At 47.0% G+C, this 24,487-nt stretch overlaps 11 protein-coding genes across 11 annotated transcripts; 6 read left to right on the top strand and 5 right to left on the bottom strand.

The window, feature by feature from the left end:
• Positions 1-69: 69 nt before the first annotated feature.
• N7500_009161 (uncharacterized protein) lies at positions 70-394 on the top strand (the record flags this gene model as incomplete). Its single annotated transcript, XM_056680302.1, has 2 exons — positions 70-169; positions 249-394. 2 exons carry the CDS (start codon positions 70-72, stop codon positions 392-394), a joined length of 246 nt encoding a protein of 81 aa, XP_056527684.1.
• Positions 395-3,298: 2,904 nt separating this feature from the next.
• On the top strand, positions 3,299-3,883 carry N7500_009160 (uncharacterized protein; the record flags this gene model as incomplete). The annotated part of the gene is made up of 3 exons (XM_056680301.1): positions 3,299-3,532; positions 3,648-3,712; positions 3,778-3,883. 3 exons carry the CDS (start codon positions 3,299-3,301, stop codon positions 3,881-3,883), a joined length of 405 nt encoding a protein of 134 aa, XP_056527683.1.
• Positions 3,884-4,509: 626 nt separating this feature from the next.
• Positions 4,510-5,322, bottom strand: N7500_009159 (uncharacterized protein; the record flags this gene model as incomplete). The annotated part of the gene is made up of 1 exon (XM_056680300.1): positions 4,510-5,322. One exon carries the CDS (start codon positions 5,320-5,322, stop codon positions 4,510-4,512), a length of 813 nt encoding a protein of 270 aa, XP_056527682.1.
• Positions 5,323-7,487: 2,165 nt separating this feature from the next.
• Positions 7,488-9,278, top strand: N7500_009158 (putative oxalate decarboxylase; the record flags this gene model as incomplete). Its single annotated transcript, XM_056680299.1, has 8 exons — positions 7,488-7,788; positions 7,855-7,944; positions 7,997-8,012; positions 8,065-8,236; positions 8,287-8,354; positions 8,409-8,529; positions 8,589-9,093; positions 9,148-9,278. Coding segments are annotated over 8 exons (1,404 nt in total), but the record flags the coding sequence as incomplete, so codon positions are not given.
• A 623-nt stretch (positions 9,279-9,901) lies between these two features.
• On the top strand, positions 9,902-11,062 carry N7500_009157 (uncharacterized protein; the record flags this gene model as incomplete). The annotated part of the gene is made up of 3 exons (XM_056680298.1): positions 9,902-9,983; positions 10,045-10,324; positions 10,360-11,062. The coding sequence occupies 3 exons, from the start codon at positions 9,902-9,904 to the stop codon at positions 11,060-11,062; spliced, it is 1,065 nt and encodes a 354-aa protein (XP_056527680.1).
• Positions 11,063-11,303: 241 nt separating this feature from the next.
• N7500_009156 (Short-chain dehydrogenase/reductase SDR) lies at positions 11,304-12,248 on the bottom strand (the record flags this gene model as incomplete). The annotated part of the gene is made up of 3 exons (XM_056680297.1): positions 11,304-11,475; positions 11,543-11,659; positions 11,899-12,248. The coding sequence occupies 3 exons, from the start codon at positions 12,246-12,248 to the stop codon at positions 11,304-11,306; spliced, it is 639 nt and encodes a 212-aa protein (XP_056527679.1).
• Positions 12,249-13,929: 1,681 nt separating this feature from the next.
• N7500_009155 (alpha/beta hydrolase) lies at positions 13,930-15,317 on the top strand (the record flags this gene model as incomplete). The annotated part of the gene is made up of 4 exons (XM_056680296.1): positions 13,930-14,118; positions 14,174-14,312; positions 14,363-14,465; positions 14,516-15,317. 4 exons carry the CDS (start codon positions 13,930-13,932, stop codon positions 15,315-15,317), a joined length of 1,233 nt encoding a protein of 410 aa, XP_056527678.1.
• Positions 15,318-16,305: 988 nt separating this feature from the next.
• On the bottom strand, positions 16,306-16,794 carry N7500_009154 (GNAT family N-acetyltransferase; the record flags this gene model as incomplete). The annotated part of the gene is made up of 1 exon (XM_056680295.1): positions 16,306-16,794. One exon carries the CDS (start codon positions 16,792-16,794, stop codon positions 16,306-16,308), a length of 489 nt encoding a protein of 162 aa, XP_056527677.1.
• Positions 16,795-17,454: 660 nt separating this feature from the next.
• Positions 17,455-18,501, top strand: N7500_009153 (cytochrome b5 reductase family protein; the record flags this gene model as incomplete). The annotated part of the gene is made up of 4 exons (XM_056680294.1): positions 17,455-17,587; positions 17,644-17,730; positions 17,798-17,875; positions 17,939-18,501. 4 exons carry the CDS (start codon positions 17,455-17,457, stop codon positions 18,499-18,501), a joined length of 861 nt encoding a protein of 286 aa, XP_056527676.1.
• A 1,838-nt stretch (positions 18,502-20,339) lies between these two features.
• On the bottom strand, positions 20,340-22,157 carry N7500_009152 (uncharacterized protein; the record flags this gene model as incomplete). Its single annotated transcript, XM_056680293.1, has 4 exons — positions 20,340-20,498; positions 20,559-21,190; positions 21,418-22,038; positions 22,088-22,157. 4 exons carry the CDS (start codon positions 22,155-22,157, stop codon positions 20,340-20,342), a joined length of 1,482 nt encoding a protein of 493 aa, XP_056527675.1.
• A 662-nt stretch (positions 22,158-22,819) lies between these two features.
• On the bottom strand, positions 22,820-23,292 carry N7500_009151 (Hydrophobin; the record flags this gene model as incomplete). The annotated part of the gene is made up of 3 exons (XM_056680292.1): positions 22,820-22,861; positions 22,923-23,013; positions 23,165-23,292. The coding sequence occupies 3 exons, from the start codon at positions 23,290-23,292 to the stop codon at positions 22,820-22,822; spliced, it is 261 nt and encodes an 86-aa protein (XP_056527674.1).
• Positions 23,293-24,487: the final 1,195 nt, after the last annotated feature.

Below are 24,487 nucleotides of genomic sequence, written 5' to 3'. Positions count from 1 at the left end.
ACCATCACACTTGCAGCATCAACTTGACTTGTCCATTTTCAGCACACTATTCCACACACTACATTCAAGATGTCGGCAGCCATGGGTCCTATCATGCAGCAACTGCAAGCACTCCCTGCTCGCTCAAGGCAGGGTCTGAACAACCTGCGCCAGCGTATCTTCCAACAGGGTAAGTTCTTCCCTCTCGCCTTCCGACCGTCTGATCTACCTTGCTCCTTATATTCATATATAACTAACACTACCCAAAGGAGAGAGACAACCCAAGGAAGCCAACCTCTTTCGCACTTCCCTCAGTGTCCACCGTCCTGTTTGGGTCACTGCCGGTGGCGGTCTTTACACCAGCATGGCGGCTGTGTACCTCACAATGCGATATCTGAAGCGTGTTGCTCGGTAGATGGGGCAGCCTTGTCTACCTACTCGACTTGACTTGAGTCCATGATTTTACAACTCTCACGCGTATTTCCCACTACTCTTCACACACATACCCCTTTATCCCTCGTCGCCATGTATCCATCGACAACAGCTGTGTCTGATCGGTTGTGTGCGGCTGGCGGAACCCTTTACGCCCTAGATGGGACATTTCTTTCTTTTGTTCGGTCGGTCATTTGCATCTTCGCCATAGAATGGCAAGATAGACCTGGCGTTTTTGTTTTCAGGGCTACTGTACCCTAACTTGATACGATCACAATGAATAACTTACAAACATCCCTGAGTCTACATTGAATGATATCTACCATCTCTAAACTTGCCGTTATTCATTATGTGTTAGAAACGTAGAAGACCTGTATGTTATGGTAAGAATGACATCGCTCAGCCGAAAGTGCCGGCAATGACCACGAAAGTTTGAAGAGCGCATGGTAATAATGACTGAATAACAGACTGCCTAGATGAACACACCAAGAGGCTAGGCTAGACCTAGCCCTTGTCAGCCATAAAGCGATACGCGCCGTCCAACCAAGGGGTGTGTAAACAGAGCGAACCCCGTATATTTCCACCAGGGTACACACATATAAATGGTGGAACTGTATAAATACCCAACCCAATCCCCCCTTACCAGAGATCATGTACCAGTACAAGTCAACAAGTCACTCGATGTATAAACTGAGAAGTGACAGATCCACTCGGCTGAAGAATCCCCAGAATCTGAGATCCACTCCGCCATCGCCCAAAGGAATCAGGAGTGTGCTCGGCCCCCACCATACACGATACATGATACCTCAGGCAGACACTTTCCCAACAGCCTGTCCTATCAAGTATCTTCTTTTACTGAGGGCGTCGTCACTGCGCTGGGGTTGGTCCGTACGATGATCTCATTGCTGATGGGTGCATGCGCTAGTGTCTCTCCAGGGCTTGGCGACCCCGCGTTTGTGTGTGTGCGGAATTTCCTGATTGGGTCGTTTGAAATGGGTATGGGCTCGAATTTGAAGATAGGGGTAATAATTCGCAGATACAAATCAGCCTTTGGGTTATATGATAAAAGCCCTGGAAAGCATTGTCTGGAACGTTGCAATCCTGGCGTCCGTAAACTCAGTGAGAATTGGTCGTTGGCAAAAGAGCCGGAAGTGATTGGCCATTTTTTCTATTAGTAGGTAAAATTTAACCCCTAGGGCTGTGGAGTAGGAGTGCCCGCAGTAATAGGCCCCATATTCTATGCATGACTCGCCTGATTTTGTGGGAATTCAAGAGAACATGGACAGGTCTTGTCGCCCTGAGTTGCTCAAGTGAAAAGGAAAAACGACTCCAACTGAACTTTCTTTTCACTCTCATTTATTGCCCACCAACAAAATCGTCCCAAGGCGCATAGCAAGCAGGGAAAATAGTTGACTCCCACCGGAGTCACGCTCTTTCCCCAGATATGCCAAGCTTTCTTGAAACGGTGAGCCGACCTTAACTGTCAGACTACGCACCAGTGAGGTGCCATTTCCTTGTGTATGCTAGTTTTCAGGGTTTGAAAAATGCCAGATGCAAAGGAAACACGACCCTAGAAGAGAGGAACGAGGAGAGGTGACTAAATTGCAGGTTCCTGTCTATCAAGCCCCCGGCCATAAGTCAACTGTTTCAGCGAATGCGTACCGACACCCTCGCAAAGCGGAAGCCAGTGGTGCCACTAGTTAAACTTTGACTATGTGAGAGACACTGGGGAATTCAAAAGTATAGTTATATTCTCTCAGACTGCGTTCTCGTTTACGATTCTGATCAAGAAGAGCTACGCTTTGATCATTGTTGGAGGCTCTCATGCCTGACCGCATAGCATGTCTCATCTTTCTAGGGCAAGTCGCAAATTATCGATCTATCTAGCGTATCAAGCCTATCACCCGGACGCCGATATATTCATGCTGACAACTTATTGGTCGTCATTCATCTCGCTGTTGGTGGATATTCACACGTAGGACTCTTTAACAGCTGACAAACTATGATGGTCTCCGGGGTTGGATAGAACAAGGCCATAAAGTCGGCAAATGAAATATCTTAAAAAGAGAGATGAAAGAACATCTAAAAAATGAGTGACTTGATTCACCGAAAGTTTAGATCGTCTCTAGGAGTGTCAGAGTTTATTCCAAATCTATACAGAGCTGAGATGAGTGTCTGATGTGACCAGACTAAACAACCTTGGAAGTTAGTAACTTCTCACCTGCACCTAAGCAGAAATTCCGCTTACCAACCACCAAGATAATCTCGCACCTCCCTCATCTACCAATTACCTCTTATTCCTGCTGCCAACCATCTCAGAAAAACTTCATCTCCTTTTCCTTATCACCTGCCTCACATTGCTTTCAACGAATCGTCCTGATGGGGGATATCCGACTCCAACCATCATGGCATTCTCAACCTTTGGGGATTTTGACCCCCACCCACCCCATCCTTTCTCGGGATTCAAGGTCCCTGTTATGGTGATACCCAAGAATCTGGCTGTTTTGATTTGAAGCAACCATGGAAAGGGCAGTTAAAATGAGAAATCACCACACCCACATCATGGATCTTGCTACGTGTTGGCACGATGAGGACACCGGTGCTCAAGATACGCCGATATCCCCACGTATGACACTCGGGATTTCCGGCATTACCTGCCAGACTTGCGTCCCAAAAAGCAAGGATACTACTACCAGCTGGCATCGCAAGACCCAATTGATCTTAGAACCCAGATCGAAGGACAAAGCCACAAATTACCCCCCTTCGTCTTCTTCTACGCTAGTCATAGCAAGATTGACAATATATGTGACTTATTTCTTTCCTTCAAAGAATAACGCCAATCCCATGGAATGGAGTGGAGGGTGATTTGGCCTATCACGGCTTGCCTATGGTTATTTTCTTCATCCTTGATTGCTGTCATACCGCAGAAGCTTTTACTAGCAATTCAACTACCATGCAGGTGTTAGCTGTGTGTACTTCGCATGCTCTCAAAAATCTGCGGGTCGGCAACATATCCTTCACACAGAGAATTGCTCGAGCAATACGATCACTTGCCCATTCGGGTAAACCATCCACTTCAACCGATGAAATATTCAATGCAGTGCAGAACGAAACCCTGATAGTGGAATCAATCTGATCAGCTTGCCCTTAAATGCCGTGCCTATGTTTGGGATTCCTACCTGTAGCCATCCTTCAAGCTCAATGCCTACTTTTTCCCGAGCACCCAGTCACTATAGGTTTATAATCGAGAGACACAGGTGGTTTCTTTGTTTATCGCCAACGGAGAAGCCACACAAGTGATGTAAGGATTTGTGCGAGTTACGAAAATATGCCAGCAAGGTTCCAGATGAAATAACGATGCGTAAGGGCATGGGACCAGTTAATCCGCGGGTGTGTTTGTTCGCATGACATGGGAAGCATTTGTTCGACTACTGTCAACTATCGATGTGGAGTCACATTCTTCAATCATTGAACCCTCGCTTATTAGCAAGCCCCAGAAGGCTTTCACTACCTCCACAAAAAACTTCTTATTCCGAGAGGGAGGGAACAGAGCAAGAAAGATGTTGCTACGATTTCTTCTTCTCCCCTCCCGACTTCCTTTGGTGTTTCTGCTTTCTTTCTGTTTTTATCTTTCTTCCCCCCCTTCTTTCTTTCTGCTGCTTACTACCTACGGGTTATCCATTTAGTGATGAAGATGACAGCAACGAGTATTAGCTGGTTATCGAAGAGATTGGGGGAAATATTGCAAAGGACCAGAAAGGGGCAGAGCAGTCATCAAGAAAAATACTCCATTCTCATGATTCGTGGATGATGTATGTTAGATACAACCAGACACAGAAAAATTTGGTTAGTCTGTCCCGGCGGAGTTCCTGGCATAACCCGGGGTATAGCTATCTCGAAATTTCTCCAGACTTTGACTCCTTTTTTCTCAGAGGAAAATTACTCTATAGTTCAAGCACTGCTCTTGAATGGACCAGCCTGATCTGGTTTGTGTCTAGCTCGTATCGGACCCTAGATTGAGTCTGTCTCAAATCTTTGTTCTCAGTACTATCGCGAAGAGCGATGCCATTCTATCTGATAGGCGGTTTTCATATTGAACTACAAGCGCGTCATATTATCATTTTCTTTCTGCAGATCATACCTAAGCTGGTCAAGGTTTTTGTATCGACAAGTCCAGCATTTATACATGACCTCTTGGTAAGGCAACCCGTCAATGCACGGGTACTGTCCATCGGCGTAACGACTTTCAATTTCTTGATAATTTTCATCATCGATTTCCTCGTATGGGCGATGGCCAGTCGTGATCTCAAATATCAGACACCCAAATGCAAAAATGTCTGTCATAGTAGACCGCGGAGAGTCCGGAGCCATTCGATATCGATCTTCCTCCTGCACAAGAGAACCTTGCTCTTCTATTGCTGACCCTGAAAAGTCGCAAAGCTTAATCGACAAGTCATCGGCGACGAGAAAGTTCCTAGCACTGATGTCGGAATGTATAACTCCATAGCGATGTAGTATAGAGATAGCACTAGCGGCCGCTATAATCCACTGCTGTCGGATTTGACTTGGGATGGTTTGATGATGAAGTTCAAGATATTCGCGTAAGTTGCCAAGTCGTAGAAAAGGAAAGTGTATACCATCTTCTGTAATTGCGAGGCAATCAAGGATAGCTGGGTCCTTCGGTAGTATACTGTAAATGAGCTTTTCGCGCTCAAAACATGAAATCGAATGCTCCTCGTTATGCAATGTTGTTTCGGTGACTTCTGCACTGCAGCCTTGAAGATTGTGTCTGAGCGGGCCTTTAATAACCTGCTCCGGATGCCGACTGCTCTGGCACACGATTCCCGTCGTGCCGAATCCAATGATACGGGAGCCACCTTGCGGTCGGAGCATCACGGGGTAGCCATTCATGATGTCAAAATCGGGTGCAGGACAGTAAACAAGATCACGATCTGGCTGCCTTGTTTATGTAGCGTCACATGACTGCACCAGCCCCTTGCTGATTCAACTAGTTCTGTTTTAGGCATTACCAGCCTTCGATGCTATGTGCTTGACTATACGCGTGGAATAAATTTCACCGGTTTGCTTCCAGAGATCAATCTCCAATAATACTGAATACTGATTCTTAGGGAGGTGAGACACATTATCGACACTGACACCCGCAGGGCTCACTTTACGAAGTAAGCTATACCTTACACCTCATCTTGGAAGGTGGGTTTCTTTACGTGATAATGTCTCACATGGTCGGTCTAGGCCGAAGGGCGAATTGTCATGCGGGTCAACTCGAGTGCCGTAGGGCTGAATTTGGCTCTTCAACAGTTGCGGGTGTACATGGAAAGGGGTATACATTGCCTCATTGTCTCTTCGGGAAACAGTTTTCAGCCTTGTTTTCAATCTTTTTAGAGATCCAATTGACTTGAAACTAGTAATAACAATTATTTGGACTAGTTCTAAGGATGACGTACACATTTGATACAGACAAGGCATCCTTGTAAATAGATCGTTAGCCACAGGCCAGACAATGCTAAGCGAACGCCCAGACGTCCGATCATTCGAAATTCTAGATTGGTTGTGTTTCTGGGAAATGGAGTCGCTCTCATGGATGAATCTATGTCTATATCTCAATCTAAAAAACAAACAAACGTAAGAATTGGAGATAGTATATCACATGTTCATTCAGTAGTATCTAGAACATGGATCCTAGTCAATCAATTTTCCGAATTGCTTTCCCTTTTAGGATATCCTTTCGTTGCAGACTCCGTAGTGTTTTGTCCACTGATATATTTTTTTCTCGCATGGGGTCACCAAAGTGCGCCCTATCTAAGCCCAAGTGAGTACTTCCCTCCTTACGTTGGTAGGCAACCTCCATTCTCGATCGTTTCCTTGCTAAATCCGCCTGACTCGCTAGGTACAGTCTACGTTCGGAGATAATAACCAACCAGCGGTGCGCCCCTCCCGGACCTTCACAGACAACGGTCGATCATCTCCAAATTCTTTACAAACCCAAGCCCACGGAGGCAAATTCCCCGCACGTATCTCGAGCTGATTCTGACTGACGCTAAGGGGGTAGCCTAGAGTGCACATTTTGGGGGCCAGAAAAATATGCATCTCGCGTCACCGACGCACCCGCGCATACCAGGCACGGGGATTTTCTCTTTTAGCCTTTCTCGGCATCCTTGGCTGAGAAGCTTAGCACATTCTCAGTCCTCCCTCTATGTATCTCATCCCCTACTTGGGACAGCTACCATCCGGTTCATATTCCTTTGTGAAACATGTCTAAATTTCATGACGTGTCTACACCTTCGTGAAGAGACCCAGCCTAGATCCCATATACATTGTTCGAGATTTGTGCTCTTCTGGACCGTGTCCTTACCATTACCGATCGGGTCTAGTTTCATTTCAACGTCGCGGATTGGCTCGGGGTAAGCTTGCGACGCCCCGAGCCGGCGGCACTTTGTACACCAGTTAGCAGACCTAGATCCAAGCCACCTGCAATTTACCGACGGTATCACATCTATACGTAGTATAATCCCGCTTCCGGCCGGGGTTGATATTGCGACATGCATCGATCGGTGATCTCCTGACTTCTATGGAGTACCCCGTACCTCTCAGCTATTTTTAATCAATCCCCGAGAGGAGTGCTGGGTTGCATTGAAGACCTGTAGCTTGTACTGATGGCTGTCAGTGAGGGGTGATCTCACACGTGAGGCCTATCCCCAATCCATCGGCTTGTATGTACCGATCGCCTGGTCCCCCGCTTATGGCTCTACCCTCTAGCCGATAATAATGACACGTATCAGGTGCTTCAGAGCCGAGCTTCCGCTGCCTTGCGTGGTTTGGTGTTTCCATGAGGGGAACCCCAGCTATATTCCGAAATGAATTGGAGAGAGACGCCCATCGAACTGGGGGAAGCTATGATGCAATACGAGAAACACGACGGTGGATTCATAAGCCTCTACTTGAAAATATTGAACTTTTACCTACCAATTTCAAGCTTTGCGTAGACATATAAAAGGCGCCTGGTACGTGATAGTAGAACGTTCTTCATTCTAGTTCAACCCATTTTCTTCCCAGTTCCCCCCGATAACACCAAAATGAAGCTTCGACTCCTTGTTGCTCTACTTCCTGTCGTGTTACCCTTCGTGCATGGTGCCCCTGCCCGCCGGGATACCCCCAATCCGGGTCTTCGAGGAAGCGACTCACTAGTTGGATATTCACCATCCAATAATGGTGGCAGTGACTCGCCACCCGACATCAAGTATACACTTCTTCCCGGGCAAAAGGAAGATCCCAAAATTGGTTCCTACCTCGATTTTGAGAAAGCAGATAATCCCCAGCCTATTCGTGGTACTACGGGTGGTGATGATCCTGGCCCGAGTATGAAATCCGTCAAGAGTATCTCGCAGTTGACTGGATACTGAATTCGCTGACATTCTGTTGCAGGAAATTATTACTATGACAAAATCAATAGTGATAAACTGGCACCTCCTGGGACTGATCATGGGCAGACTATCAATGCGCAGTGGCCGATGGGTAAGCCACTAGCTTCCGTGTAGAAACGTTCAATTTGCTTACCATGTCTTAGGATTGAGTCATAACAGGTAATCCTTTCTTCCCGAATACGCGAATTGGAGATACTCATGTTTCTTGAAGATTTGGAATTGATGGAGCTGGCTGGGCTCGCCAAGAGAACACAAATGTTATGCCAGATGCGACGCTCATGGCTGGTGTTGATATGCGCCTGGCACCTGCCGGTTATCGTGAGCTTCACTGGCACGTGGCCGCCGAATGGTCCTTAGTGCTGAATGGATCGTGTCGAATTCAGGTACTTACTTATCTTGAATTTACTAGAATCAGTACTGACCAAGGCGCTAGGCTGTGAACGAGAACGGGGAGACATTTATTGACGACGTTGCTGCCGGCGATGTGTGGTACTTCCCACCGTGAGTAGTGTGATATGCGCAAATAAAGACCTGTGCTGATTATTTGACCGCCAGTGGCGTTCCTCATTCAATTCAAGCCCTCGATGATGGAGTTGAGTTCCTTCTGGTGTTCGACGATGGCGACTTTAGCGAGGATAACACATTCCTGGCAACAGAGGTTTTCCTCCACACCCCGGTAAAGCAAAACCAACCTTGCATAAAAAGTGAAATCTGCTTTGCTGACGCTCTACACAGAAAGAGGTTCTCTCAAAGAATTTTGGAGTTGATGTAGCAGCATTTGAGAAGATCCCCGACAATGAACTATACATTTTCAAGGGCACACCCGCCCCAGCGGATATCGAGAAACAGAATGTGACGACAACTGCTGGCCTTGTACCTCGGGCTCAGAGCTACTCATATCACTTTTCCGAGCAGCCGGCTCACGAGGTTGCTGGCGGGTCAGTTAAGATTGTTGACCCGCTCACCTTCCCCATTGCCCGAAATTTCTCTGCTGCTGTTGTTACCGTTCATCCAGGCGGCATGCGTGAAATTCACTGGCATCCAACCAGTGACGAATGGACCTTCTTTATTTCAGGCAAGGGCCGGGCAACGCTCTTCACTGCCCCGAACGCTGCAACTACGTTTGATTATGCCGGTGGTGATGTCGGCTACTTCCCCAAATCCAATAGTCATTATATTGAGAATACCGGTGATGAAGACCTAGTCTTTGTGGAGGTGCTCCAGGCGCCCGAGTTCACGGGTATGTTTTTTTCTTCGCCACATGTTCTAGTTTTCAGGTGCTGACCACTGGTAGATATGGCTCTTGGCCAATGGATCGCGTCCACGCCAAAACAAATTATTGCAGATACACTCAATCTTAGTGAGGACATGCTCAATAACCTGAAGACTGAGAAACAATTTGTTGTCGCTGGTCCTAGCAGTTAGATTGCCTCGCAAGCGGACCATGCCCATGTTTATAATCCATAGGTCTCGATGATGTTGCTGGTAATATGATAAAGCGTACTAGAAAATCTGTCCCAGGAGGATAATCATTCTCCCAAATGATACGTCCAGATAACGAGCTCAGTCCTCCTTAGTCATTCAGTTTCATCCCACTGTCCCTGCCGGATATATCAAGTCCAGAACAGAGGGGGCGTATCTCGAGGATATCTACTTCGAATTAGGGCGTATTAGTGTACGGCCACGGGCCGAACCCACCAAGCCCACGCACCAGCCCACTTATGCCCCTATTCGACCCCCTCAGTGGAATCTCGAAAACAGTCACCATTGGATTCCATTGGACGCCCATGAATCAAATCATAATGAGTAAGATTTTAGTGGGAACTCGATGGCGTGTGGTCTATGTTGCGACGCAATCTTAGCCAAGACGAATGGGGGCCCTTTTTTGACAAGGGTGATTGGCCCAAGAGCTCAATAGGTTAGCCTACTGTTGTGCGGCCGGCTGTCAACTTGACTGACGGGGCTCAGCGGGGGTTCTACCTTCCATTCCACGCGAAATCGCCCTGAGTTCAACGATTCTTTTATTGCTGATACTGCTTTGAGAGGCGATGGATGTCAATACTCAGTTCATGACCGACACGGCCGAGAGGCGACGTACCCAAAATCGCCTAGCTCAGCGCAAATTCCGCGGTGAGTGGGCATGGTGCAGCATCCCGTATCGACCGTCCTGCTGATCGAAATCATGATGTAGAGAAGAAGCGGAAGGTGGCACACAATGCGGTGCTAGAGACCCCTCAAGAACCGAGTGGAAACTTCAGAGCGTCATCACAATCAGCCTCCAGCGAGAAAAATAATGGAAATCTTGTACTTAGCTCCTTGCCTTCATTCGCAAATGCGCTTCCCAGACTCGCAGAAAATTCTCCAAATCACATTCCCATCGCTAGCACAGAGTCAGGGCCGAGTAACAACTTCGATCTCGATGCGATCGACCAGTTCCTGTACCAAACCAACGATGATTTCTCCTTCCTTGTGTCCGACCCCCTGCCTGTCCAATCGAACATGATAGGGACGGATTTTACCCACAGCAACCCCCTGACTTTGCTTTACACAAGACACCCTCCAACGCCACAACAAGCACTCATTCAAGCCCACTGTCTCGATTCGGGGATAACAATAACCCGCCATTACATCGCAGAACATCCGATTCTGATATTCGCCCGGAAAATCCGGGCCCCCAGCTACCGAAATCATACAACGACGATACAGTGTTGGAACTCATCACGTCGGCCAGACATGACAAGGGCTGGATTGGCACACTTCACATCGCCGCGCAGAAGGGCCATGAGAATATCGTTCGTGTACTTTTGCTCCGAGGTAACATGGATGCAAACAAGCAAGATAGCGACGGTCGCACGCCCTTGATCCACGCCATCATTGAAAATCATGAATCTGTAGTGAGGTTACTACTTTCCCACGGTGCTCGCATAGGCGTGTATGATTGTGATGGTCGCTCTGCATTGCACTGGGCGGTGTTGCATCGGCGGCTCGGGATACTGCGGCAATTGCTTGACCATCGTGCCAAGTACGAATGCTGGTTGGATCTTGATGCGTACGACAAGGCTGGGTGGACCCCATTGCATATGTCCGTAGATAGAGCTTTTGAGGCTGGAATCTTGATGCTTCTCCAGGAAGGCGCGGATATCGATGCCAAAGCACAGAAATGTCCGTATACAGGCATGGTCGTGCCGCTGATGGATCGACACCGATAAAGCGTGATGGAGTCTGGCACCGTCAGTAAAATTTGCTTAGAATGTTTGAAGATGAGGAGTTCAAGGGGCTTTCGCAATTCAAAGGAATAAGAACAGCATCAATAATAAGAATGACAAGTTTTCGATACGTTACCAGCTCTCGAAACCAAAACTACAGGTGTTCGAACGGGGGCTGTGCAACCGGGCATTCTATTGTCGCTACTCTTGAGAGTCTAACCTCAGTAGAGTGGCTGGACAGTATCTACCAAGGCTCCTCATTGCCATCAAACTTGAACAGCTTTCCGCTGTGAGTTTGTAGCGTAGATGCGTCAATGATCCTAACTATGCCCGTAGTACTGTCTTCCACGGTAATGGCGGCTTTTTCAACTCCGATAGCGTGGGCACCTCGGTTACCAAGATCAGTCTGAACCCAGCTATTTTGATATCAAGGTTAGCCAACCACATAACAGCACTCGGGGCTTTTTGGGATGTGAGACTTACCCTGGGTCCACGGGGAAGGCGTTCAGCCAAGGATCCTCAACGGAGATTGCCTTGGTATACCAGTGTTGGATAGCTTTAGAAGGAGCGTATGCAGCATTTTGCATGGGGACAAAGTTGCTATGCATGGTCAGTATACTTGGGCCCCGGATCTAAGTGCCATCTGCAGAGGACAAGTGGAATTGTATCGACTGGATACTTACTATGGATAATATTAGCACCTATTTCAAGCTATAACAATGATACTGATGGGGCCTACCGTCAAGAATGCCGAGCTAGATCCGATTGTCACCCAACTGGGAGCCCGAGCCTCCTTGAGGAGGGATCTGAAAGCCTGGTAAAGATGAACGAAGCCATACACATTGACGTCAATGTGTTCCTGGATTTCCTCGACTTTGACGTCCGATACCTTTGGCCAAGAAAGAGCGATAGCGGCGTTGGCGACCAAAACGTCGATGTGGGTGATTCCCTTCACAGCCAATGCTTTCACGGCCGCAGCTGGGTCAGTGGGGGAGAGAGCATCGATTTTGATGATCTCCAACGTAGTGCCTTCAGCCTTGGGAAGTTCAACCAATGCATTGGAGCTTGGGTGGGTTGGGTCACGGTTTGCCGCGATCACGAGGTGGTTGGGCTTCTTCAGGTATAATTCCAAGATACCTTTGCCGATGCCACGGTTGGCGCCAGTAATGAGGACAACAGTAGAGGCCATGGTGTGATGCAAAACCAGTCGAGGTGAAATACCAATTTAATTGGTAAAGGCGAGATTGAGTTATGGCAGGAGCGAAGTTTCCTAAAAGAGAGAAGTACACGAACCACGTCAAATACTTATACCATTCCCTCGAACATGACAATGATAAATTTGAAAAGAAGACTTGTCTAATCAACATCGCTTGCTAGTAGATGCACGGTCATGCCGAGGTCATGTTAGTATTCGTAGTCTTGGTAAAAGATTGGAGTGTTCGACATCAAAAACCAAGGGCTATAGATCTCTCCTCCCATGAGTGGTCAGGGGTTATTACTATGCATAATTTAAATGCTTAATAATCTTTTCTCATGCAAGGTCAGCAGCTTACTGCGGGGCACATCAGAATAAGCAAAGACAAACAAGGATCATATATATGGTGATATGGTGATATGGTGATATGGTGAAATAGTGAACTTGGGTCGTTCCTTGGAATTCTCTTGAGTTGAGCAAGATAGAAGAACTTATGGCCCACAAACAGCCGATTTGTATATGAAATGGAAATCCGTAGAACTGTTTTCAGAGAGCCTACATTCATTGATCCCCCGGGTTCCAGTTGCGGCTTCTTTGCTTAGCTACGAAGGGGCATATAGCGCTGAGTCGCATGCACTCATTTTCGTCCAGCCTTAAGAATTAGATCATCAAATTCCAGCAAGGATCCCTCTAGCATTTCTGCTGCAGGCTTTATAGTGGGCGACGTATTTTTTTGTCGATGAAATGACTGAATTTAAGCTGAGAGAAGAGCCAGAAGAAAGTCAGAGATCCTAGGTTTTGACGTAGGAAATGAAGCTAGGAACTATAATAATGTATATTGCGGTCCTATAGTCAACACGTAGGTTAATATACTATAATCAACCACCTCAAAATGTGGTGATCAATAAATTGATATTATGTAGAAAACCTCGCTTCGTGGGTTGACCGGATCTATTCGTTCCGTCGTGAACTGAGAATATATCGTTCGGAAAGGTGAAAAGGGGTCTAGGTTCAGGCTCAATTCAGTCATTGAGGCATCAAATGGGTGTACACGGCCCTGAGCGCTATGCGCTTTGTACAAGCCGCTGCAATGTATCCGATTCGACATATAAAAAGGGACAAAAAGTTAAACATCCTCCATTGTCAACCCCAATCTAGTTACCCAGCCGAAGAGGTTTCCCAAGGCTATATGAAACACCTAAGACTTGCGCATTACGCGGTGTTTAGTATTAGTTCTTGTAGTGATACAACATTTATTTTACATGTTAATAGATCGATATTGATACCCAGCCTTGGAGGACCCAGGTCCGGGGGCGAGGGCGGCCCCGGTTGTGCCTAGTTCGATTGCTGATTTTCTGCCAGTCAAAATCAAGGGTTGGTCGAGTCCCTGTGTCAATTTCACGGCCTTGATAAAATCGGGGAAGAGAATCGGGGAAATCGGGGAAATTGGGGAAATCGATTCCTAACGGACCTCGACAAGAGCCTCGGCAGAATCAATTCGTTCATTTTCTGAATTGTGTTTGGAAATACATACATAAATATGTATATAGCTCGTTATGGCCATCGAGTGCAAAGCGCATCTCGGTTGTTCTCAATCAATCCCATCCCTCCTACGCTGTGTTTATCTCAACGAATTTCCTCGATCAATCAATATCGGCCTACGTTCGTCAGAAAAATGTCACATTTCCGGGTCATTGAACACGTAACTCGGGGTCAGAATATACGAGAGCGCCCGGGTGCCGTTAAAGCAGGACATGAACGCGACATTAGGATTGCCGTGAAGCAATATATTCCACTCGACAATCCATCTCCACAAGAAGGGGATGTGACAATTATTGGAGCGCATGCCAATGGATTCTCCAAGGTATCATCCACTGCACATTATCATTTGGTTGACCATTAGCTGAACTAGGGTACAGGAGCTATACGAACCTCTTTGGGATGAGATCTACGAGGAATTGCGGAGCCAGAACCAAAGTATCCGATCTATTTGGATCGCGGATGTTGCTCAACAGGGCCAGAGTGGTGTTATGAACGAGTCGATTCTTGGAAACGACCGTGAGTTTTTGAAATGCGCATTCAATGGGATCGGGACTGACATCGGTTAGCGAGTTGGAATGATCACGGACGGGATTTGCTTTACCTGCTGAACGAATTCGAGATTGTTCAGCCGGTCATCGGCGTGGGACACAGTATGGGCGGGATGCAACTGTAAGTTTTCCTTGATGCTCATAGAATCTTCTTTAGTTAACACGGCTCAGAGCGCATCTTTCCTTGATGCACCCGTCTCTTTTCGAAGGTCTGATACTCATGGAACCAGTGATCCAGTTAGATAATCCTGGCCGCAAATACGCTCTCCCATCCACATATAGACGTGACCTTTGGGATTCTCGCGAACAAGCCGCAGAGAAATTCCGATCAAATCCTTTCTATCAAGCATGGGATCCGCGTGTTTTGCAAAAATGGCTCGAGTTCGGACTCCGAGATCTTCCCACAAGGTTATATCCCACTCCAAGCAACACGACACCACCTGCTGTCACATTGACTACACCCAAAGCGCAGGAGGTTTTCACCTTCGTGCGACCGTCATATATTGACGAGAGAACCGGTATTGCGTGTGGGAATCCCGCCGAGGAGATGTATCCGGAAGACATCGAAGAATACCCTCTCTATCGCCCCGAACCCTCACGAATATTTCACCGCTTGCCAGAGCTAAGGCCCAGTACTCTTTATCTGACTGGTGAAAAGTCAGATCTTGTACCCCCAGCTCATCGCAAAGCAAAACTCCAAATAACTGGCACAGGTGTGGGAGGTAGCGGTGGTGCATCTCGCGGTCGAGTGCAGGAAATTGTTCTTCCATGCGGCCATTTGGTTCCTATGGAGCTCGTCCATGAAAGTGCAAAAGCCAGTGCTGATTTCATTGCCTCTGCGGTATCTGCTTGGGAAAAGCGAACTTCGAAATTCCGAAAGGCCTGGGAGCAAGTTTCGCCTGACGAGCAGGTTAGGCTCGACAAACAATGGGAACGGCATATTGGTACTCTGCGAAAAAGATCAAAGCTGTGATATATATTTTTTTTCATTTCGGATTTCATCCTTAGATAGTTGAAGATTGATTAAACTAATCTAGAATGTCTTTACTGTGCGCAAATCTTATACCGCGATCTCTTTTCTGTAGATCAACCACAGTCTGTTGCACGGACTTTCGAGTTTGGGGTCTCCAAATTGGGGAAATCTAATATTTGACCATACTGCAGAGTAAGTGAAGATAGGAATGGGACAAGTCCCAGACGATGTGGCGTAGGGCCGTAGGGCGTGGCCCGGAAAGAATGCCGAGTTGGCTACATCCATGTCAAGAGTAGATGTGGGCCACCCTGGTTTTGTTCACCAGCACATCGAGCTATCTAAACCGCTTATGCATGTTTGTACTGCATTCAAAATTGATGCCTGGTTTGTCGTGTTTGATTGCACGGTCGATATGTTTTCCGAGACGAATCCTGCTTTTGTTCGCCCGGGCTTATGTGCCTTCTGGACAGACCGACAGGGGGAACTGCGTGGAATATTTGACCCTTACGAGTAAATTGGCTGTTTAAGAGGCTGATTTTGGAATTGGCTTCTTTTCTATGGTGTTGTAAAATTCATCACGCAATGGGTGGGTGGTTGGGGCAATCCATGTCGACATGGATTAGATGTGAATGGTAAAGCTATCAATAAGGACAGTGGTAACGGTAGCAACAAAATAATATATAGGAAGTATAGGGACAAACTAGAGGACCACGTTCTCTATGAGGTCGTGATAGGGATCAGGAATATCCTTTTGACATCACGTTCGTCGATGTCATCCATTCAGTGACAGGCTGTAATCTGTGTTGCGCAAAGCCCGACAAAGTCCGACAAAACCCGACTGAATCCGACCATTCCTACACCAGTAGGACTCCGATCTAGCGATGATTGCGAGATAATTAAATGTTGCGTTCAAATTGCTTGCTATATACTCTTGATACTCATCCTTTTGGCTTTTTGCACATGATATCGGGCAGACTCTAGGCTTAACCTATTGCTTTTGCTTTACCATAAGGCGTTCACGGCACATATCATCGATCTCAATATCACTACTTCCAAGCTCAACGTCAACAAAACCATTCCGGAAGTATAGCTTGCGTGCTGCAAAATTAGTCTCTACCACAGAGAGTTTGAGAGTGGTGACACCAATGCCGTAGGCCCATTCCTCAATAGCAGCCACTAGAGTATCCCCAACACCACGACCCCGCGCAGAGGGAGTTACCCACATAGATACAAGCTCTGCAGCCTCAGACTCAGAGAGTAGAATCCCCCCAGCCATGCCCACTATCGTGTCTTGGAGAGAAGCAACTACTTGGTAGCCACCGGGCATGCTAAGCCGGTCGCGCCACCGTTGCTCAGGGGCGTTCTCCCAGTCTGCGAGCTTTGATGAGAAAGCGTAGGGTGCTATCTTAAGTGCCGCCAATCTTTGATGTTTCCATATCTCCCATTCGTCGGGACCAATTTGTCGAAGCTCGATCATTTGAGTGAATGTTAGATAGCGAACTGGAGGTAAGCCCAAATGTGAGGCTAGAGAAAATTCAATTCGGGTAACGATAGTGATGGAGTATACAATTAAACTAGAGATCGGCTTTAGTTTAAGTGGGAAGCCTCCGTCACATAAAGATAGACAAACGTCAAAGATGTGCTGGATAATAAATGAAAGGAAATGGGTATACATCAAGTTATATTATATATGTACCGCGCTATTAAAGTTTATAGTATTTGACAATGACTCATTAGATGAAGTCCAATACGGTATAAATCGTGACGCGGGTAGGGGCTGAGATGGGTATGGATAATCCGTGAGTAATGGCCAATAAGGAATAAACGAAGAATCAAGTCATTCAAGATTGAGGTGACCGTCGGGTTTAGTCGATCTTTGCAAAGCCCGTGGTAAGTACCGAGTACTATCGAGTGGGCACCGATGAGCTAGCCTGTCCAATAAGGAGCTGCCGTGCATATAAATCCAACGCTGATCCTCAGCGCGTTGGAATATAATAATGGTAATAATAGCCTCAACAGGCCATAAAGTTGCAGGGATGCTTGTCACAAATACTATGTAAGATCATACGGTCTCAAATTTATTCCTCCTAACTCCATTTCCTTCTTTCCTCTTTCATTTCCCATTCAAGATACAATCATGTCCGGATTACGCCCATTTCCTCGAAAGACTGCCGTCGCAGTCGCTGTGGTTGGCGTGATTGGACTATGCGCAGCTCGAAGAGCCTCATTCCGCGATGAAGCCTTTCCAGAGTCTCCAAAGCCATGTGAGGGTCGGAGAGGTCGTGTTGGCCCCGGGGGAGAATGGGCTTCCAAACACTGCGCCTAGAAAGTTCCCAAGAAGTGAACGACAACACCAAACGTCTGCGCTTTCAATTGCCAGACCCAGTATCAAATGCTGGCCTGTCATTGGCTTGTAAGCTCATTGCTTTCTTCACAGACGACAAGTAAAAAGGATACACAACAGCTAAGATCAATTTCAGCATTCATTCTCACTTTCCATAAGCCGCAAGACGCCTGGTTTCCCGTAATCAGGCCATATACACCAATCAACAATTTTGGTCAGAGCATGGTCCCAATCCCCGAGCGAAATGAATAATCTTTGTTCTAACATGCATGTGCAGATGAGCCGGGGTACATTGAGCTGCTGGTCAAAAAATATCCCAATGGCAGAGCAAGCGGATATTTGCACTCGCTCCAGCCTGGTGACACACTGAAGATCCGAGGACCTATGTCGGGTTACAGATGGAAAACAAATGAATTCGAACATGTCAATCTTATCGCTGGTGGTGCCGGTATTACTCCCATGTATCAACTGATCCAAGGGATGCTGAACAACCCCGACGAAAAAAGCAAGATAAAATTGATTTTCGGAGTCAACACCGACAAAGATCTCGTCATGAAGAAAGAGCTCGACGCGTTCGAACAGAAGTTTCCCGATCGTCTTCAAGTTGTTTATACAGTCTCAGACCCAGTAGAGGGTTCACCGTTCGCCAAGGGGAAGATCACAAAGGAGTTGTTAGAGAAAGAATTGATGGGCCCAAGAGATAGCAAGACTACCAAAGTCTTTCTTTGCGGGCCTCCCGCTATGGAAGCGGCTATTTTTGGAAGTAAAGGTTGGACTTCAAGCCAGAATGGAGTCCTACAAGAACTTGGTTATGCCGCGGACCGGATTCACAAGTTTTAGCATGTCATTACCCATCATTTCTCTCTTTTTTTTTCCCGCTCGTTTGTGGATTCCAGAGTTTCATCAAAGTGGATTGGTCTGAAGTGTGTGAATATATCTCTTCTAGCTTTGGAATGAATCAATATTTCTCCATAAGACTGCGATTATGAGCTTAATACTCGACCGTTGCGAGTGGTTTTGTCAAGGTGTATATAACGTTCTTGGTACTTGAAGTCAATTTCAGACGTACAATTCCGTTTTGGACAGCTTCTCTGACAAAATGATAGAGCCTTTTTACTCATTTCTCACCCTTGGCGTGGGTATAGAATCTCATTATTGGCGCTGCCTTGTCACTGTAGTTGTACAATACCACTAGAAGCTTCTGCTTCACTTCGACCTATTCGAGTGTCTTGATTAGCCATAGGCTTTCTCGCACAACGGCGTCAAATACAATGTTTATTGTCGAAATTGGGTACTCTATAAGTCCTCCCGGACGCACTTCACGATCGGAGGTTCAATTCTTGGAAGTTGGGTGCCAAAGGCGTGGGTCTTGACAGATCTGTTGGGCCTGAGGATGCGGAACGAGTCGATCAAGTAGGAATTGCCCCATATTGCATAAAAGCGACGTCCATCGAAACACATGGTTTTAATGTTGCCCCGCTTTGACCTATAAATTTTGGCTAGGGAACTCGGTGCTCTGTTGCGACAAACATTTGCTGGTGCTATTGCAGTTCTAAGTCCCAGCAGCCGGCTCCCATCTCCTTTCACGCAGCCGGCGCTCCTCGAAACGCCTTCGTGTCGGTGTAAGTGAGAAAGAATTTGAGCCTTAAACAACAGCGATCCACAGAGGTTTTGCAGCGGACACACGTCTGCACTTCTACATTGCTCAGGGTTTTGGGAAAGCCATACAAAAGCTCACTGTTGTCCGTGGAGATGGTAGAGAGGATACGTAGTCGGGCTTGGACTGGCTCAAGACCAGTGGGAGGATGAGGGAGGATTGGGTGGCCTGGAAATGGGGTAAATGGTTTGCGCTGGTATGATCCCTATTAGTTGCAGGAGTGATGAGAAAGAGAGTTTCCCCTGATCGTCGAGTTGAACATGATGTTGCTGTCGTATAGCGATACGAATTTGACTTGTGATTTCGACCCCGCGATTTCAAGAATGACGGTCGGCTTGCGGGTATAGCTAGGTGATGGCCAGATGGGACCTGGGCGACGAGCCGAAAGAGAGAATCTAGGCGAGGCCGAGTCACTTCGGCTTGCTACAGCTATTGACTGTGGGGGAGGAGAAGGAAGAACAGGCTTGATTGATCGGACCACGACAAGCGTGGTATCTGTACCCTGAGGCCTAGCAAATAATCAGCCCAGTCTGTTAGCAAGCAATGAGAAAGAGGATTTCGGGTTGATCCGAGGCTAGAGCTTGAGGGTCGGAAGTCCTTTGCTGCTAGTGGCCACAAATAAAGACAAAGATATGCGAGGATCTCAAAGGTGGAAAAGGGGTACCTGATAGTCATGTAAGCAGGCAAAGCATTTTCCCACCCATATAACATTTGTTCAGGCATCTTTCCAGATGGCTTTTTATATGACCCTTTAGCTGCATATCTAGAATTTGAATCCTCGATTGCCTGACTTTCCCGATTTCCTTACCAGGGACCCTGGGCCCTACGTTTATCGTCACATTTATTGCCCAGCTGGCCCTAGCAGTTCAAAGCCTATTCACCCATTCTCCTGCTTTGAAAATCCACATGATATTCTTCATAGTTGATCACTTTTACTAGAAAAGGTACCACCGCAGGTCATGGATATTAAGATAACAGAGAGAATGCCTGATCGGATCAAGGCAAGCCACTCCACATCATGTTAGGGCTTGTATGGCGGAGGCAAATGACCACAATCAACTCCACTATCCCCACTAGTATACGAGTCATCATCGTAGCCAGGAGGAGGATCACCCTGTCGAGTGTGATTTTTGGGATCTAATCCAGGAATGGTAGATCCAAGGAGCACAGATGTAGATTTCTATTGCAGATCGTCAGTTGATACAGCCTCGTGTTAATGACGCACATGTAATTAACTCACCCCGGCCCGTGAGCCATGATTCCTGATAAAGACAGGATCATGATCCCCGACCTTCCCAATCAACTTGTTTCGCTTCCAAATACCATACTTGAGAACCAATCCTTGGAAGTCACTCCGCTCGATAGTGCATTCTGTGATAACGCAATTTGTCACGGTAGCTCTCTCGAGTTGACTGTTTGAGACTGTCGTTCCAGTCACGGTACTGCGCTTTACCGTGGCTTTGTCCTGGATGAGCGACTGTGTAATTGTAGATCGGCTTATCGAACTTTGTGTTTGTACAGTGCTTTCTGTGATATCGCTGCGCTCGACAGTGGCCGCTTCATGGAATTGAGATTTTTGAGCTGTGATCCGGCTCAGGTCTTCAACCTTTGATACCACACAGTCGCTGAGTGTGGATCTTTTTACATGGGAATTATCAATTGTGCAGTTGTTGAGGCAACTTCGAGTGATGGTGTTGCCATCCCCATTAAAGGGACTTGAGGCATTGTCATTATCCATAGTTCTGGATTCTGTACCTCGAGTGAGATATAATTTCCTGGATTTGACCAAATTCAAGTCGATAGATGTGGGAGAATTCGGGATTCGGGGTGGCTGAGGAAAGTTGTTGCCTAAGAAAAGATCGAAGAGGGGCTCTGGATATGAGCGGTTTATGTTCACCACTCATCCGATATCTATTCAGCCGCACGATGATAGATCCATCCACATGGCCAATTCTCGTTCTCCGGCATGGTAGACGGAGAAGATAAGAGAAGAGAAAATTCCGCCCCCAATTTTCGAAGCTCTTCAACCTCAAGCTCTATGCCTGTCTGTTCCCTCCCTACATTGGCCCCAGTAGAAGACCCCCTAAATTGAATCGTACGCAACTTTGGAAACCGCCCTTCCTTTATCTTGTTGACCGAGAGATTGAATACCTCATCCATTGAGTTGTATCCATCCAATATGAGAGTCTCCAAACTGAAAGGAAGAAACCGAGAAAGAATTGGCACGCCCGAGTGTACAATATAGCACCGGTAGAACTCTATAGAGAGGGTAAGGTGTTTCAAACCCTCCAAGTGATGAAAATCTGGGGGGTCATCTGGGGGGTCATCTGGATTCCAAATGTCGAGATCAAGATATACCACACCTGCTGAGCTGCTTCGTTGGATTTCTTTGATGTAATCACTTGTATTAAGACTGCACTCAAATGGCCCATTCGTGCGTAGCCATCGGCCTTTCATTGTGAGGTGGGTAAGGCCCTTGGGGAAGGCGAGAATCTCTGCAAATGTATCTGGCGAGACATCACAGTTGAGCAAGGCTAGGTCTTTGAGAGCTGTTTTCTTGGTCGGAAATCTTGGGCCAAAGGTCGCTCGATGCAAGGGTCTGATTCTAGCGCCTTGGATGTGGAGCTTCTCAAGCTCTTCCATGTAGAAAACAATCTCGTTGGGACCGAGTAACCACGAAGGCTCATCAGCATGGATTCTGAAGGCTTCCCCGAGATATACTGGAGAACATTAGACCCTTGCTCTCTTCCGTCGTATGCTATGACTTACAAGATCGTAGTCTTTGACCCGTATATTGAGTACGGGACTCAGTCTCAATGTTGTCATTCTTAGCAAGCATATTGAGCAACCTGTGGCTTGTCGAGTCCAGAATACCTTTGAGCGGCACGCTCCGCACGCTCAAGCTTTTCAGACTATGCATTTCGAAAATGCCATCGAGAAGAGCCTCGTGAATTTGATCCGTTCGGGCATTATGGAAGTGTACCTGTATCTCTTGGACAAGAGAGGATAACCAAGCGCTTTGCTGCATAGTGCTTGCAAGCTGCTCACACCTGACTGGATCCGTCAAACAAATCGAAGAATAGAGTGCGGGAATTGTAATATCATAGATTCTGCGGCAAGTCAACGCAAGATTATGAAGGGAATATGGTGATCGGACCAGATGCTGGAATATCATCTCCAGCAACTCGAGTGGAAGATTCTGGAAGAGGGAATATTGGACAGCCATGACGGAATTGTATACTTTGTTTAGGGAGATATTGAGATACGGGGGAGAATCAATGTAAAGAGAGGTTGTGTTCTACAGAAAGAAGCCAACTTATCTCGCTTGAGACCGGGCAGATCAGGCTTCCATTGTCTCAACAGGGCTGAACATGCGGGGCAATCCTTCCATGGATTTTGACTCTGATCTTATACTCCACGGTGTATGCAACAAAATTCATCAAGTCTAGGACACACCTCATTATGTATACGGAGTATCTGTCGACAGTCCCAGAGCTAGACCTATTTCTTCAGATCCGAGCATCCGAGAGCAAGAGTGCCACCCTAGATATGAGTCAGCTGTGGAATCTCGACTGAAGAGTCTGCGTTAAAGAGCATCACTTACAAGGAGGTTGGCCTCGGTGCAGCATTGGGGCTTGGTATCACAGCTGGACTTTTCGTACCCGTGGCCTGTGAAAGACGTTAGAAGAGTTTCCCTGTAAATCCCACAGAGTCCGAACATACATAAAAGACCAATAGATCCAACGATGTTGGCAGCGTCAATGCCGAGAGCCAACAAGAGGGGGGTCGACAATGGGGTCGAGAGGAGTGGTGAGAGTCCCACAGCAGAGGAGGGGACCGACACACTCCGAGGTATCAGGCTTGCTGCTCTCGGTGGAATCCGAGCGCTTCACGGAGAGGTTGGACTCTTGGGGGAGGGCAGACACAATGCCGGCGCCGACCAAAGAAAAGACGGAAAGGATAGAGAGTCTCATTTTAGTGGAATTTCACGAGGTGGTCGTTCGAAGAAGAGAGAGGTAGTTTTTGTTGTGATGAAGAAGGGATTGCGATTGTGAATGATATCTAGAGTCCGTGGGATATCCTGATCCTTATATAGCTTTCGTGACAAGGCACCCAAGGCATCACTTCCTTCTGGTACATCCTCCACATCCAAAAATTGAGCACGCTTATCACCGGTGTCGAATTGTGGAAACATCCATTCGTGAATCGTAGACATGACTCTCCCAATAGTTCCCATCAAGGAGATCTGCGAAACTCTAGATAGCGTTTGGCCCTGACATAAGAAGCCAATTGAGATGCTTCGACCTAGATCAGAGGTATGGAGGCGCTGAAAAAGCGAACGGTTCCTAGGACTGAATTGGACACGGTTCGTAATATGCGCATCTATGATCCGCATGGGTTCCAAGCGAGTTGTCTTGGCTGTCGATCGCTCACGCTTTATGCTCAATATCATTATCATTGATTGGAAGGCCTTGAGTCACTGGCCCCAGAGAAATGCCAAGTCAATTTGTAAAGCATATAGCCCCTGGGGCCCCGGTTATTCCCTCTCCATCTCTCCGGATGGGGGTGTTTTCCTTATCTGTGGACCCGGTTTCCGGGATGATCTGCCCTGTGGCATCGAATCAGAATTGCCAAGATGACGATCCACTGTAAGGAACTGGCAGAGCCCATTATTCCTCCGATCAACACTATCAACCAGCCGCAGTACTCAATTGATACATAATAAAAAGCAAATCATGTTCTCCACAGTGTAATTCGTTGAAATTTTACACAGTTGGTTTGTGATTTGTCGATTTCTCTCCCGTTCGAGCGCATACTGCGGTAGATCCGGATTCGATCCTGAGCACAGGAAGACATTGGAGATAAGACGAGCACCGTTGATTGCACGATGTCGAACTCATTTGCACGCACCATGGAGATAGACAGTATGATAATCCCAAGGCCTTGGTAACCTTCGATCTGGGTGCAGGCAATCTGAATGACCTTCGCTCTTCATTGGATCACTTGAATTTTGGTACATGTCGGCTTCCCCTGATTAACGTCATGGCCCATGATGATCTTGATAAGTGTGTCTGAACGAGTTACGTGAACGTATTGAATCAAGAATTGGAAGCAGATATCAATGCTGTGCCTTGGCTCAGTTTATCACCTGGAAATTGATGTCAACAT

The sequence above is a fragment of the Penicillium coprophilum genome, assembly GCF_028826855.1.
Source record: "Penicillium coprophilum strain IBT 35676 chromosome Unknown utg000006l_segment0_segment0, whole genome shotgun sequence".
Lineage (NCBI taxonomy): Eukaryota > Fungi > Ascomycota > Eurotiomycetes > Eurotiales > Aspergillaceae > Penicillium > Penicillium coprophilum.
The sequence above is the reverse complement of the archived record's forward strand: the minus strand, read 5'-3'. Positions and strand labels throughout refer to the sequence as shown.